Below are 16056 nucleotides of genomic sequence, written 5' to 3' on the forward strand. Positions count from 1 at the left end.
TTCTGGTACGATAAATGGAGAAGCATTAATTTTGTGTAACTAAGACTTTTCCAAACGGCTGTTATTTTTGTGAAATGTTACTTTAGTCTTAAGAGTTAACGCACTCTTCACCCTCTCCTCCCACTGACTCACTCTCTGTGTGTTTTTATATCCACACAGGTGAATCACTTGCGATGCCTGCATGAGTTTGTGGAAGCCCAGGCTGTCTACTATGCTCAGTGTCACAAGCACATGCAGGAGTTGCAGAAGGAACTCAGCAGGTGTGTAAAATGGTATTCTAGATGTTTAACTAAATCTCCCACAAACCTTTGAACATGTGTTCTGACATACCTTGGCTCTTACCTTATTTTAGCCCAATGAGTTTATTGTATTGATTGTAGTCCAGTAAAACTGCTGGGCTCTTGAAGTGGGTCTAAAAAAACTAACCAAACCCCAATGTGACCCTTCAGAACTCTGTCCAAACCCCATTGTGAACTTTTAAAACTCTGTTTAAACACCATTGTGATCCTTTAAAACTCTCTCCAAACCTCAATAAAACCTATAAAACCACACTGTAACCCTTCAAATCTCTGCCCAAACCCCAATAAAACCTATAAAACCACACTGTTACTCTTCAGAACTCTGTCCAAACCTCAATAAAACCTATAAAACTGCAATGTAACCCTTGAAAACTCTGCCCAAACCTCAATAAAACCTATAAAACCACACTGTTTTTGAGTCTGAAATTGAGTGCCGGAAATTGAGTCGAGTTTTCGGCGCTGACGAGAGCGGCAGCCTTCCAGCAGCTCCGTGTAGCATTTCACCTTAAGTGAACTTTTTTCACTGTTTACTTTCTTTTTTCGTCTCTTACTACGCTGTAGTGTGTGTTAATATGTATCCCATGGATACGGATCGCCAAACTCTGCACATGGGCTGCAGAAACTTTGTTTACTCGAGGGAAGAACTTCTCGCGCTGAGAACAAAGAGCCGCGCCGCGCGAGGCACCCCATTCCGACGGAGCTTAAGCGACGCTCCAGGGGCTGTAAAGCCGGAGCTAAGCTAAAGGCTAAACAACGGGAAAACCGCTGGAGATACAAGCCCTGTATTCCAGCAGTGGTGATGGGGAATGTGAACTCGCTGGCCAACAAGACAGACGAGCTCGCAGCGTTAGTGAGAAACCAGAGGACCTACCGGGAGTGCAGTCTCTTCTGCTTCACTGAGACTTGGCTAACCGCTAGCATCCCCGACGCTAATGTAAACATCCCCGGATTCGTCACTGTGAGAGCGGACAGAGACAGCGCACGGAGCGGCAAATCTAAGGGCGGTGGGCTCGCTATCCTCATTAACAACAGATGGTGTAATCCTGGCCATGTGACTGTTAAAGAGACTATCTGCTGCCGGGATGTTGAACTGCTCGCGGTGAGTTTAAGACCATATTACGTCCCGCGGGAGTTCTCACACGCCATTGTTGTGTGTGTGTACGTGCCCCCCCGAGCGGACGCGGAGGCTGCGTGTGACGTCATACACGCGACCATCGCTAGGCTCCAGACACAACACCCGGATGCTTTTGTCGCTCTCTCTGGTGACTTCAACCACATCACGCTGGACTCCACACTGACTTCTTTTACCCAGTATGTGGACTGTCCCACCAGAAAAAACAGGACAATTGACCTCCTGTATGCTAACATCAGTGATGCGTACACCGCCATCCCACTGCCCCCACTTGGAAAATCTGATCACAACCTGGTTTTCCTGAAGCCTCATTACAAACCCTGTGTGATGAGGCAACCAACCACAACACGCTCCTTCAGGAAGTGGTCTCAGGAGGCAGAGGAGACCCTGAAGGACTGCTTTGCATCCACAGACTAGAGTGTGCTTCAGGACTCTCACGGTGAGGACATTGAGGGGGTAGCAGACTGCACAACTGACTATCTGAACTTTTGCATGGACATTGTGGTTCCTGTAAGAACTGTTCGCTGCTTTGCCAACAACAAGCCCTGGATTACAAGTGACGTAAAGGACCTCTTAAACAAAAAGAAGAGTGCCTTTAAAGACAAGAACCAGGAGGAGTTGAAGAATATTCAGCGTGAACTCAAGTCCTGCTTAAAGGATGCTAAGGAGACCTACTGGAAGAAGGTTGAGCAGAAGTTACAAGTTAACAACATGAAGGAAGTTTGGGACGATATGAGGACAATCACAGGGTGCAAGCCAAAGAGTGATAGTGCAACAGCTGGTGGTGTGGAGAGAGGGAACAAACTCAATCTCTTCTATAACCGGTTTGATTGCCCTGTTTCATCCTCACCTGCTTCTGTCTGTCCTGCTATCTCAGCAACCTCAGCCTCTGCCCCACTGGACACCTCCCTACCTCTTCTGAGTGCTGCTCAGGTCTCCCTCTCATAGACTGTCAGCACATCCAGTCCTCCCCCCCCTCACCTCCCCCCTCCACCTCTCTGCAGACCAGGTCACAGGGGCGCTGAGGAGACTCCGCTCAGGGAAATCAGCTGGACCTGACGAGGTGAGCCCGAGACTTCTTAAGGCTTGCGCCTTTGAACTTGGGTTACCCTTGTCGAATATCTTCAACATGAGCCTGCAGTTGGGGAGGGTTCCTACGCTGTGGAAAACGTCATGCCTGGTCCCTGTTCCCAAGAAACCTCGCCCCAGTGAGCTCAATGACTTCAGGCCGGTAGCTTTGACCTCGCACATTATGAAGACCATGGAACGACTGCTTCTCCCACTCCTCAGACCCCAGGTACAGCATGCACTTGACCCTCTCCAGTTTGCATATCGGGAGAAGATTGGTGTTGAGGATGCAGTCATCTACCTCCTCCACCGAACCTACTCTCATCTTGACAAGGGGAGTAGTGCTGTGAGAATCATGTTTTTTGATTTCTCCAGTGCTTTTAACACCATCCAGCCTCCACTTCTCAGAGACAAGCTGGTGAAGATGAATGTGGATCCTCACCTGGTGTCCTGGATCACAGACTACCTCACCTGCAGACCACAGTACGTGAGGCTCACTGACGGCACATCGGAGATTGTGGTCAGTAGCACTGGAGCACCACAGGGGACTGTGCTCTCCCCCTTCCTCTTCACTCTCTACACATCAGACTTCCAGTACAACTCTGAGATGTGCCACCTGCAGAAATTCTCGGATGACACTGCCATCGTTGGGTGTGTGAAGGGTGGTCAGGAGGAGGAGTACAAGAGACAGGTGGATGACTTTGTTGCTTGGTGCCGACTGAACCAACTGCAGTTGAACATATCCAAGACCAAGGAGATGGTGGTGGACTTCCGTAGGTCTGGACCACCCTTGCAGCCAGTCTCCATCGAGGGGGTTGATGTGGAGACAGTAAAGACCTACAAGTACCTTGGTCTGCAGCTGGACAACAAACTGGATAGGTCAACAAATACAGACACCCTGTACAGGAAGGGACAGAGCCGGCTCTATTTCTAGAGGAGACTGCGGTCCTTTAACATCTGTAAGAAGCTTCTGCAGATGTTCTACCAATCAATCGTGGCCAGCATTCTCTTCTACGCTGTGGTGTGCTGGGGAGGCAACATGAAGAGGAGAGATGCATCACGGCTGGACAAGCTGGTCAGGAGGGCCGGGGCAGTGGTTGGAATGGAGCTGGACTCTCTGGTTACAATAGCTGAGAGAAGGACTTTGGATAAACTGCTTTCTATCATGAACAATGATAGTCACCCACTTCACACCACCATCATGAAGCAGAGGAGTGTGTTCAGCGGCAGACTGCTGTCACAGAGCTGCACAACAGACAGACTCAGAAAATCCTTCATTCCGAGAGCCATCAGACTCTTTAACTCCTCCCATCGGGGACGGGATGCTGCTGACGACTGAGTTTAATCCAGGCACACCACTTGGACATTATTCAACAACTTAATTATTTATATTAACACTTCCCCAACCTCGCTTACATTTAAGTATACCTTACTCATGATTGGGTATTCACATTTTCACATTCTCTTTTTAGAACTGTCTTGTAACGTATGCATACTTACATTATATTATATTTCTATGTCACATCAGTCACTTTCGTAACCGATGTCATTGCACTTTACTCTGTTAATTATTTAATTATTTATGACCATTAGCAACATCTACTGCACTGCTCCGTTTACAGATAGATCCTTACCTTGTATAGTTAGGGTTTTTTATTTTATATAGCCTTATATATTTTCTATTCTTCTGTGTTTTGATTTGTCTGAATATGTTTCTTATTGTATTGTGTTGTTGCTGCTGGATGCCTAAATTTCCTTCGGGATAAATAAAGTATCTATTTATCTATCATCTATCTATCTACTCTTCAAAACTCTGTCCAAACCTCAATAAAACCTATAAAACCACACTGTACCCCTTGAAAACTCTGCCCAAACCTCAATAAAACCTATAAAACCATACTGTAACCCTTCAAAAATCTGTCCAAACCTCAATAAAACCTATAAAACCGCACTGTAGCCCTTGAAAACTCTGGCCAAACCTCAATAAAACCTATAAAACCACCCTGTAACCCTTCAAAACTCTGTCCAAACCTCAATAAAACCTATAAAACCACCCTGTAACCCTTCAAACCTTTGTACAAATCTCAATAAAACCACAATGTAACTCTTCAAAACTCTGTCCAAACCTCAATAGAACCTATAAAACTGCACTGTAACCCTTCAAAACTCTGTCCAAACTTCAGTAAAACCAATAAAACCGCACTGTAACCCTTCAAAATTCTGCCCAAACCTCAATAAAACCTATGAAACCACATTGTAACCCTTCAAAACACTGTCCAAACCTCAATAAAACCTATAAAACCATGCTGTAACCCTTGAAAACTCTGCCCAAACCTCAATAAAACCGATAAAACCACACTGTAACCCTTGAAAACTCTACCCAAACCCCAATAAAACCTATAAAACCACGCTGTAACCCTTCAAAGCTCTGTCCAAACCTCAATAAAACCTATAAAACCACACTGTAACCCTTCAAAACTCTGCCAAACCCCAATAAAACCTATAAAACCACACTGTAACCCTTCAAAACAATGTCCAAACCTCAATAAAACCTATAAAACCACACTGTAACCCTTCAAAACACTGTCCAAACCTCAAGAAACCTATAAAACCACACTGTAACCCTTTAAAACTCTGACCAAACCTTTATAAAACCACACTGTAACCCTTCAAAACTCTGCCCAAACCTCAATAAAACCTATAAAACCACACTTTAACTTTTCAAAACTTTGTACAAACCACATTTTGGCTTTTAAAACCCTAATGTTGCTGTCCCTACGACACTGTCCAGTCCCCACTGTGACCCTTTCTTATCCTCAGTCCTTCAAAATACCAGTGTAGCTGAAGGACCAGGATTAAGCTCTAAACCAACACCTTTACCTTACATCATTACGTGACTGTTGCGGTTCATGAATCTGCTTGGTTAGTGATCTGTACCTCTATATGGAACCACTTCCTACCCATTAGCACAAGAGTAAACAGGTTTGTGGTCAGAGTGAAATGCCACGTATGACGCCATGGCCTTATTTGTGGGAACGGGACACTTTGGGCCAGAGGATGAAACCTACTAATTCCCATTGTGAACGTTTAAAATGGTCTAAATCCCATTGACCCTTCAAAATTGTCTCATTGTCTTCAACCCTCAATGAGACTCTTTAAACCTCACTGGGGCCCTTTGAAACTTTGCCAAAACACCAATGTGGCCATTCAAACTCTAATGTGACCCTTAAAAACTGTCCAAACTCTGATGCACCTGCAGGCTCAGAATTGGGCTCTGACTCACTTTGTGTCATTACATCCTTCAAAACTCTGTACAAACCACAATTTGTCTCTTAAATCTCCAGTGTGGCCCTCAATAAAACCTGATAAACCCCATTCAGACCATTTAACATTGTCTAAATCCCAATGTGTTCATTCAAATATCTGTTCAAACTCCAGCATAAGAGTTAACACCACATTGACTCATCCAACCCCATTGTTGCCCTTTGAAACTATGTATAAACCACAATGTGGTCCTTCAAAACCGTGTACAAACCACAATGTGATCCTTAAGAACTGTGTATAAACCACAACATGGCCCTTCCAAAACTTTGTACAAACCATAATGTAGCCCTTAAAACTCCAATGTAGCCCTTTAAAACTGTACACACCACATTGTGGACCATCAGAACCGTCTACAAACCGCAACATGGCCCTACAAAACTGTGTAAAAACCATAATGTAACCCTTTAAAACTGTGTACAAACCACAATGTGACTCTTAAAACTCCAATCTGGCTCTTTAAAACTTAAAAAAAACACAGTGTGACTCTTAAAACTCCAAGGTGGCTCTTTAAAACTGTATAGAAACCACAGTGTAACACTTAAAACTCCAATGTGGCTCTTTAAAACTGTATACAAACCACAGTGTGACTCTTAAAACTCCAATGTGGCCCTTTAAAACTGTGTACAAACCACAGTGCGACTCTTAAAACTCCAATCTGGCTCTTTAAAACTGTGTACAAACCACAATGTGACTCTTAAAACTCCAATCTGGCTCTTTAAAACTTAAAAAAACACAGTGTGACTCTTAAAACTCCAAGGTGGCTCTTTAAAACTGTGTAGAAACCACAGTGTAACACTTAAAACTCCAATGTGGCTCTTTAAAACTGTGTACAAACCACAATGTGACTCTTAAAACTCCAATGTGGCTCTTTAAAACTGTGTACAAACCACAGTGTGACTCTTAAAATTCCAATATAGCCCTTTAAATCTGTGTACAAACCACAGTGCGACTCTTAAAACTCCCATGTGGCTATTTAAAACTGTGTACAAACCACAGTGCGACTCTTAAAACTCCAATGTAGCCCTTTAAACCTGTGTACAAACCACAATGTGACTATTAAAACTCCAACCTGGCTCTTTAAAACTGTACAAACCACAGTGTGACTCTTAAAACTCCAATGTGGCTCTTTAAACCTGTGTACAAACCACAGTGTGACTCTTAAAACTCCAATGTGGCTCTTTAAAACTGTGTAAAACCCATAGTGTGACTCTTAAAACTCCAATCTGGCTCTTTAAAACTGTGTACAAACCATAATGTAACTCTTTAAAACTGTGTACAAACCATAATGTAACACTTATAACTCGAATGTGGCTCTTTAAAACTGTGTTCCAACACAATGTGACTCTTAAAACTCCAATGTGGCTCTTTAAAACTTTACAAACCACAGTGTGACTCCTAAAACTCCAGTGTGGCTCTTTAAAACTGTGTATAAACCACATTGTGGCCTTTCAAATCTGTGTATAAACCACAATGTGACCCCTAAAACTCCAATGTGGCTCTTTAAAAGTGTGTAGAAACTGCAGCGTGGCCCTTTTAAAACTGTGTACAAACCACATTGTGGCCCTTCAAATCTGTGTATAAACCACAATGTGACTCTTAAAACTCCAATGTAGCTCTTAAAAACGGTGTTCAAATCATAGCATGGCCCTTCAATCTCCAGTGTGATACTATAAGGCGTGGTTTTTGATCTGTACCTCCATAAGGAACTAATTCCTACCCATCTGCACAAGCATGGCCACTTATGTCGCCATGGGACACAATGGGTCAGCTGCTTTTATGGCAGAACTCTAAACCCCGGTTGGCCCTTGAGATCTTTATCTAAACCAAATGTAACATTTCAAACCCTAGTGAGACACTTCAAAACCCAGTGTGGCCCTTTGAAACTGTGTCCAAACCATAATTTGGCTCTTCAAAACTGTCCAAACCCCAACGTGATGCATCAAAATTCTATCCAAACCCTGATGCAGCTGCAAGACCAGGATTGAACTCTAAATCAAATACTTTCACATTGCGTCTTTACCGCTGCTGCTTGGTTAGAGATCTGTACATCCATAAGGAACTACTTGCTACCCATCCGCACAAGTGCAAACAGGTTTGTGGTCAGTGTGGAAATGCCACTCATGACAGCATGGCCTTGGTCGTGGGAAATGGACCTGTTGGGCTAGCTTTTCTGCTTTTTCTGTTCTTGAATAGACATCAATGGGATTGTCCACTACTCCTTTTTATGGCTCATTTGCACAGAATTTACTATTTTCCATTGCCACTATTACTTATGAGCTTCCCTTTAATTTTTTACTTGCAGATGGTTTGATTTTCTAGAGGAAATATGTTAATTATGGTGTAGGCGTTTTATAGTGCATGCTCTCCGGAGGAGAGGAGATTAGTTTTGGGCTTTTTTTTTCAATGGGCATTCTTGTGGCTGTGCTGTAACTGAAATCACTTCCCCTCTCTCTCTTCCTCTCGGCCTTCAGTGCAAATGGAGATACGTGAGTAATTTCCTTCCATATACTGTACTTAACAGCAGTGGAAGTCTGGCATATTAATATTGTTATGATGTTTTGTTGTTTTTTAAGGGAATATGTGTCTAAAAAGATGATTTGTGGGATTGAGCCGACTGCAGATTCCCATGCTTTTGTTCTCTAATTGGTCCTCTGTGACTTGTCTTGGCCAGGTTTCCCAACGCCTTTGCAGGCAACCCCTCCACATCAGGACTCACGGCAGGTCCATCTCCTCTCTCCGGTACCTCGGCTCCTGCCCGTCCCCCGCCCCCCTCCAGCTCTCTGGAGTCTGTCCCGCTGAAAATCGAGGAGGTGAAGCCTCCAGCCACAGGCACACGCAAAGCCAAAGTGCTGTACGACTACGACGCTGCAGATACGAGTGAGCTGTCGTTGTTTGCTGATGAGGTGGGTTTAATGTGTTTCCCCCTGTTTAAACTGCAAGCTTATTATTCACTTAATCTATAAATACATTAATGTTAACAATCGATAAAAAAAAAATTAGCCACGATTAATCACACTTTTTCTCCCTTAAGATGATGGATGAATTTTTTTTTTGAACTCTCAGCGTAGTTTTGATGCTTTTTAAACTTTAAAAAATATTGTAATGTGCTGAATTATTGAGTTTAACCAAGCATTTTAATGGAGAAAATAAACGCTAGTGTAGCTCCATATTCCACACCTTCAACAGCTTGAGTGTATCTGTTTGTGTGTGCGTGACCACGTCAGTGTGAGAGAGAGAGAAAGAGAAAGAAAGAGTAAGAGAGAAAGAGATAAAAAGAAAGAGAAAGAGCATAAACTTAAATATAAATAAAAGTTATCTACCTTCTAAACTCAACAGTAAGCATTGCTGTTTTATGAAAAGAACAGTTTTTAGACACTCCCTTATTTAAATTTTACATTCCACCTTAAATGATTCAGGATAGAGGCTTCTGGACCTGAAACATGACTGATTCTGTGGCATCATTTAAGGTGGAATAGGGCATTTTATTAGAAGCCAACATCTGTCTTGTACATAAGGTAGTAGGGGTGGGATAAAGTAAATTTCTCGCAATGTACAGCTCTGAACAAAATTAAGATACCACTTCAGTTTCTGAATCAGTTTCTCTGATTTTGCTATTTATAGGTTTATGTTTGATTAAAATTAACATTGTTGTTTTATTCTATAAACTACGGACATTTCTCCCAAATTCCAAATACAAATATTGTCACTTAGAGCATTTATTTGCAGAAATTGAGAAATGGCTGAAATAACAAAAAAGATGCAGAGCTTTCAGACCTCAAATAATGCAAAAAGTTCATATTCATAAGAGACCTTTAAGAGTTCAGAAATCAATATTTGGTGGAATAACCCTGGTTTTTATTCACAGTTTTCATGCATCTTGGCATGATCTCCTCCACCAGTCTTACACACTGCTTTTGGATAACTTTATGCCACTCCTGGTCAAAGTCAAAGTCAAAGTGGTTTTTATAGTCATTTCAGCTATATACAGAGTACACAGTGAAACGAAACAACGTTCCTCCAAGGACCATGGTGCACATAAACACATTGTAGACAGAACAATAGTGCAACAGTACAAAAGTGCAGACAGACAATACAACACCATACAGACAAAGAATAATAAATAACAAGACAGTGTGCAAATTATGCAGTGTGCAAAAAAGACCAGTGAGGTAGTAATTACCTCTATTACACAGTGTGCAATAGAGTCCAGTGAGGTAGTAGGGTTTTTAGTGCTTTCCATTTTCTGGGGTAAGTGGGGTAAGAGTGACAGTGTGTGCATGTACAGAAAAACCATCAGTTCAGTCTCTGCAGTTGAGGAGTCTTATGGCTTGGGGGTAGAAGCTGTTGCAGAATCTGGTCGTGCTGGACCGGATGCTGCGGTACCTTCTTCCCGAAGGCAGGAGGGAGAACAGTTCGTGTGAGGGATGAGTGGGGTCATTCACAATGCTGGTTGCTTTGCGGATGCTGTGGGTGGTGTAAATGTCCGTGATGGAGGGGAGAGAGACGCCGATGATCCTCTCAGCTGTCCTCACAATACGCTGGAGGGTCTTGCGGTCAGAGACGGTGCAGGTCCCAAACCAGGCAGTGATGCAGCTGCTCAGGATGCTCTCAATGGTCCCTCTATAGAAGAGTGTGAGGATGGGTGGAGGGAGACGGGCCTTTCTCAGCTTCCGGAGGAAGTAGAGACGCTGCTGGGCTTTCTTGGCTGTAGAGCTGGTGTTCAGGGTCCAGGTGAGGTTATCTGCTAAGTGGACACCAAGGAACTTGGTGCTCTTAACAATCTCCACAGAGGACCCGTCGATGTTGAGTGGAGAGTGGGTGTGTTGTGCTCTCCTGAAGTCAACAACCATTTCCTTTGTCTTGTCCACATTCAGGTGAAGGTTGTTGACTGTACACCAGTCTGTCAGCCGCTGCACCTCCTCTCTGTATGCTGACTCGTCGCCTTTGGTAATGAGACCCAGCACGGTTGTATCATCGGCGAACTTGATAAAGCTGTTAGAACTGTGTTTTGCAGCACTGTCATGAGTCAGCAGGGTGAACAGCAGAGGACTCAGGACACTGCCCTGGGGGGCCCCAGTGTTCAGTGTGATGGTGCTGGAGGTGCTGCCCCCGAACCGGACTGACTGGGGTCTCCCCAGTCCAGGATCCAGTTGCAGAGGGGGGGTGTTGAGGCCGAGCGAGCTTAGCTTCCTGATGAGGTTCTGTGGGATGATGGTGTTGAATGCTGAACTGAAGTCTATAAACAGCATTCTGACGTAAGTGTTTTTCTTCTCCAGGTGGGTGAGGGAGAGATGAAGGGTGGTGGTGATGGCATCGTCCGTAGAGCGATTGGGACGATACGCAAACTGCAGGGGGTCCAGTGAAGAGGGCAGTAGTGTCTTGATGTTCCTCATGACTAGCCTCTCGAAGCACTTCATAATGATGGGTGTAAGTGCAACGGGACGGTAGTCATTGAGGCAGGACACTGTGGACTTCTTCGGCACGGGCACGATGGTGGTGGACTTGAGGCACGTTGGGACAGTGGCGCTGCACAGGGAGATGTTGAAGATGTCCTTGAGAACATCTGTCAGCTGGTCTGCGCACTCCCTGAGCACTCTGCCGGGCATGTTGTCTGGTCCTGCAGCTTTCCGTGGGTTGACTCTGTGCAGAGTATTCCTCACTTCCACTGCAGTCAGGCACAACAACTGCTCGTCCGGCTTGGGCATGGTCTTTCTCACCAACGTGTTGTTTTGTGCCTCAAACCGTGCATAAAAGTTATTCAGGGCATCAGGGAGGGAGGCATCACGTTCACAGGACGGTGGCATTGTCCTGTAGTTGGTGATTGCCTGGATGCCCTGCCACATGCGCCGTGCGTCACCCGTGTCCTTGAAGTGGCTGTGGATTCTCTGGGCGTGTGCGCGCTTTGCCTCTCTGATGGCTCGTGACAGGTCGGCTCTCGCTTTCCTCAGGGCCACCTTGTCACCCACTCTGAAGGCGGAGTCGCGGGTCCTCAGCAGCGCACGTACCTCAGCAGTCATCCAAGGCTTCTGGTTTGGGCGTGTGGTGATGGTCTTGGAGACAGTGACATCATCAATACACTTGCTGATGTAGCCAGTGACTGATGCTGCATACTCCTCCAAATCAACAGAATCGCCTTCAGTAGCAGCCTCCCTAAACATGTCCCATGCAGTGCACTCAAAACAGTCCTGAAGGGCAGAGATGGAGCCTGCCGGGCAGGTTTTCACCTGCTTCTGAACTGGTCTGGAGCGTCTGATGAGTGGTGTGTATGTTGGAGTCAGCCAAACACACATGTGGTCCGAGAAAGCGAGGTGGGGGCGGGGCTCCGGCCGGTATGCGCTGGGGATGTTTGTGTAAACAAGATCCAGCGCGCTCGCTCCTCGCGTTGCAAAGTCCACATGTTGATGGAATTTAGGGAGCACTGACTTGAGATTTGCGTGGTTGAAATCTCCGGCGATAATAAACAGTCCGTCTGGTTGTTTGTTCTGCAGATCGCTGATAGTCCGATAGAGTTCACACAGAGCCTCTTTAGCATTAGCACCAATGCTAGCGCTGGGTGGAATGTAGACAGCAGCTATTAGCACGGCGGAGAACTCCCGTACTAAATAAAAAGGTCTGCACTTGACTATCAGGAACTCCACCAGTGGAGAGCAGTGTTTGGGGACAGTCACAGCGTTGTTACACCATTCCGTGTTGATGTAAACACACACGCCTCCACCGCGGGTCTTCCCGGATAGAGCCGCGCTCCTATCCGCTCTGAACGCGGTTAGCCCGGCTAGCTGAATGGCGCTGTCCGGAATGTTGTCGTTCAGCCACGATTCCACAAAAACCTAAACACAGCAGTCTCTGAACTCACGCTGGGTAGTTCGCTGGAGTCGGATGTAGTCCAGTTTATTGTCGAGGGAACAGATGTTTGCCAGAAAGAGCGATGGTATAGCCGGCCGGCTAGGACTAGCCTTTAGCCTCGGGCGGATCCCCGCTCTCTTTCCGCGCTTCCGCTTTCGCTCGCACCGCTTGCAATGGCACTTCCGCTGGGCTCCGGCGTCAGGAAACACCGCAGGCTGGCGGCCTGTGTCTCTTAGCAGGCTAAGCTCAAGTAGCGTCTGCAGAACCTCGTCCGGTAGCGTGTTTTCTGGCTGATTTCTCCACTGTAGCAGGGTCTGGCGGTGGTAGAACATGTGCACGGGTGTTCCGATGCACATATTTGCAGGAAATAAACGGAAAAAACGACAAATAGTAACACAAAAGCACCATTTAACGGACCCGGAGCGGCCGCTGCGTGTTAACGCGCTGCCATCTTGGGTAGGTGCTGCTGATCCTGGTGCAAAAAGTCAAGCAGTTCAGCTTGGTTTGATGGCCGTACTCATCCATTTTCCTCTTGATTATATTTTAAAGGTTTTCCATTTGTTAAAATCAAAGGAACTCACTTATTTTTTTCCAGACCTGTATATTGTATTGTTTGCATTTGCCATACATTAATATCAATACTTTTTATTGAAAAGTGAAAGTCTAATCGTTGCCAAATTAAAACGTAATAACCATGCAGATCAGCCAGTGTTGGGAAACTTCTTGGAGTCTGGGAGTCTAACCACTTAGTCTGGTACCATTTTTTAAAGATAGATTTAGCAAAGCTGAATCACTGGTGGTCTGAGATTATCCTGAAAAAAAACCTCCTAAAATTGCTCTTTTTGGTATAGGCCTGATCTGATTCAGCTGTGGAAGACTGGTTTGTTATTTAAACTTATTTTGAAATTCAGGTCATCATTTCACAAGATGTCCTATATGTTGCATCAGATCAACATTTATATGTCCAAAAGTAGATAAACATGAACCAATTGGCACCATGCCTCCAGCATCTAGAAGAAGGTTTTCTCTAAAAGTCTTCTCAGTAGAGACAGATACTCCAACAAAAGCAGGATAAACTTTTTAATAGGCTTTATTACAGAAAAAAACACGAATGCACGAGTGTCTAATACTTTATTCAAATACTAGGACAGTTTATACCCATGCTCACTGTAATCTGATGCAAGTAACACATGTTAACTGTAACTAACACTCCCCTGTCTTCCAAAACCTCATTATTTACCACTTTAGGAATGAGGAACTGAAGTGTGGGTAAACATACAGGATGTAACAGGGGGTTAAGAGGTTACTTTCTTTTTGTGCTGATCTAAAATTACCTGGGAATCTCATGAGACCTTACTTTCCATTCTCCACAATTCCCACAGTCCATTAGCACAGGATATCGGATGGCAGGATGTTGATTTTTCTTCTTCTTTTTTTTCTGTACCTATAAGTGTCTTTGTGAATTCTTTGATTTATGGTTTGGTTTCTCATCATGACCCAAGATAACTGAGGAAATCAGACCCTCACCTCTGAGGTTAGAGAGGAAGTGCTTAAAAGATGACATGCTAAAAGGTAACTTGGGTGTTGAATTGAACTTGAACTATGCTGAATCATGGTATATAGAATTACAATAGCAGTAACTGGCTAAACTGATAATGGATTATGTTACTTCCATTACAGGGGACTCCTATGTAATTGTATTGTATCTGAGAAAAAAAACAGAATGGATTGCCGTGTGTTAATAATGGGCAATATGGCCCAAAAATAATATCATGATATTTAATGCTACTATTGCAAATACAGTATTCTTGTTAAAAGATTAATTTGTTTTTTGTGGAAAAGTGGAAAAGACTGAAATGGGACTGATTTCAAGACTAAATGCTACATGCATATTAACACAGTACTGATATTTTATATAGTATACAGCTCTGTAAAAAAGAGACCACTTAAAATGATGAGTTTCTTTAATTTTACCAAATTATAAACCTCTGAAATATAATCAAGAGAAAAATAGATGGTCACAAGCCATCAAGCCAAGTTGAACTGCTTGAATTTTTGCACCAGGAGTGGCATAAAGTTATCCAAAAGCAGTGTGTAAGACTGGTGGAGGAGAACACAGTGAAATGCATGAAAACTGTGATTAAAAACCAGGGTTATTCCACCAAATATTGATTTCTGAACCCTTATAACTTTATTAATATGAAGTTGTTTTCTTTGCATTATTTGAGGTCTGAAAGCTCTGCATCTTTTTTTTGTTATTTCAGCCATTTCTCATTTTCTGCAAATAAATGTTCTAAATGACAATATTTTTTTTTGGAATTTGGGAGAAATGTTGTCTGTAGTTTATAGAATAAAACAACAATGTTCATTTTACTTAAACATAAACCTATAAATAGCAGAATCAGAGAAACTGATTCAGAAATGAAGTGGTCACTTAATTTTTTCCAGGGTTATGTGGCAAATGCATATAACATACTCCAGACTTTTTTCTCTGTGCCCTTAAATCAAAAAAGAGAACAAGAAATAGACAAAAGGGAAGATGAAAGGAGTTCTAATGCCAGGATTTGCCAACTTACACTTTGTTTATAAATGACCCATTACTGGGGAAAAACCTACTGTATGTTTCTTCCTCAAGCTGTTCCAAAGTCTTTGTTGCAGACTGAATATGCTAGAGTGACTCTGTGTGTGATTCCTCATCATTCGTTATGCTACAGCTGATTACTAAAGTCACTCCTTCTCTGCAGTCAAATGTGATAATTAATGTCACAGAAACATAAAAATCCCTTGCTGTTAACCTGGTATTTGCTAATATTAGATTACACGTCTGTGTGATTCTGTCTCTTAAAAGGCGACTTTACACGAGAAAGGAAAACTTTAAAGTGAACTCTAGTGTAAAATGACTTTTGATGTAGTAAAACATAATAAAAAGTACTTAGCTTTGATAAATAGCACACTCTGCTCTCCTACAGCTTTCTGAATCCAGAAATGTTAACAGTTTGTCCAAACACCCTTCAGACTGGGTGACACAGGACATAATTTGCCCTGATAAATAGTTTTTTTCACCGTAATCCAGCTCAAAGTAGCTCCACAACTCCTTGCTAGAATCTGGAGAGCTCTGACATTTAAAACGAGGCATTAATAACTTAAAAAGTGCACAAGAAGCTTAATAAAAACCTCTCTTTACATTCTATAATGCTAGCTTCAGCTCAGAGCGCCGCCATTACTGAACTGATAATGACCTAGACAGATATATACATAGATTCCGCATAGCGTAGCAGCCAGCGCCAGGAGGCAGGCTATGCAGAGTCTATGTATATGCATGTCTATTGTTATAAAGGTGGAAAAAGTGATTTATCGGGGGAAATTATGCCCCGTGTCACCCAGTCTTAA

The 16056-nt window shown here is 43.6% G+C and overlaps 1 protein-coding gene across 6 annotated transcripts in view; it reads left to right on the forward strand.

Moving 5' to 3' along the window:
- sh3glb2b (SH3-domain GRB2-like endophilin B2b) overlaps positions 1-16056 on the forward strand; it is a 93946-nt gene that overhangs the window by 64476 nt on the left and 13414 nt on the right. For 4 of the 6 annotated variants that reach the window (XM_049468546.1, XM_049468647.1, XM_049468588.1 and 1 more), the window contains 3 exons: positions 160-260; positions 8295-8309; positions 8495-8726. In XM_049468546.1, coding sequence (XP_049324503.1) covers positions 160-260; positions 8295-8309; positions 8495-8726 — 348 coding nt within the window. The remainder of the gene's footprint in view (positions 1-159; positions 261-8294; positions 8310-8494; positions 8727-16056) is intronic. The other 2 variants (XM_049468563.1, XM_049468619.1) reach the window with 1 other exon arrangement.

This window comes from Astyanax mexicanus, chromosome 1 (genome assembly GCF_023375975.1).
Source record: "Astyanax mexicanus isolate ESR-SI-001 chromosome 1, AstMex3_surface, whole genome shotgun sequence".
NCBI classification, from domain to species: Eukaryota; Metazoa; Chordata; class Actinopteri; order Characiformes; family Acestrorhamphidae; genus Astyanax; species Astyanax mexicanus.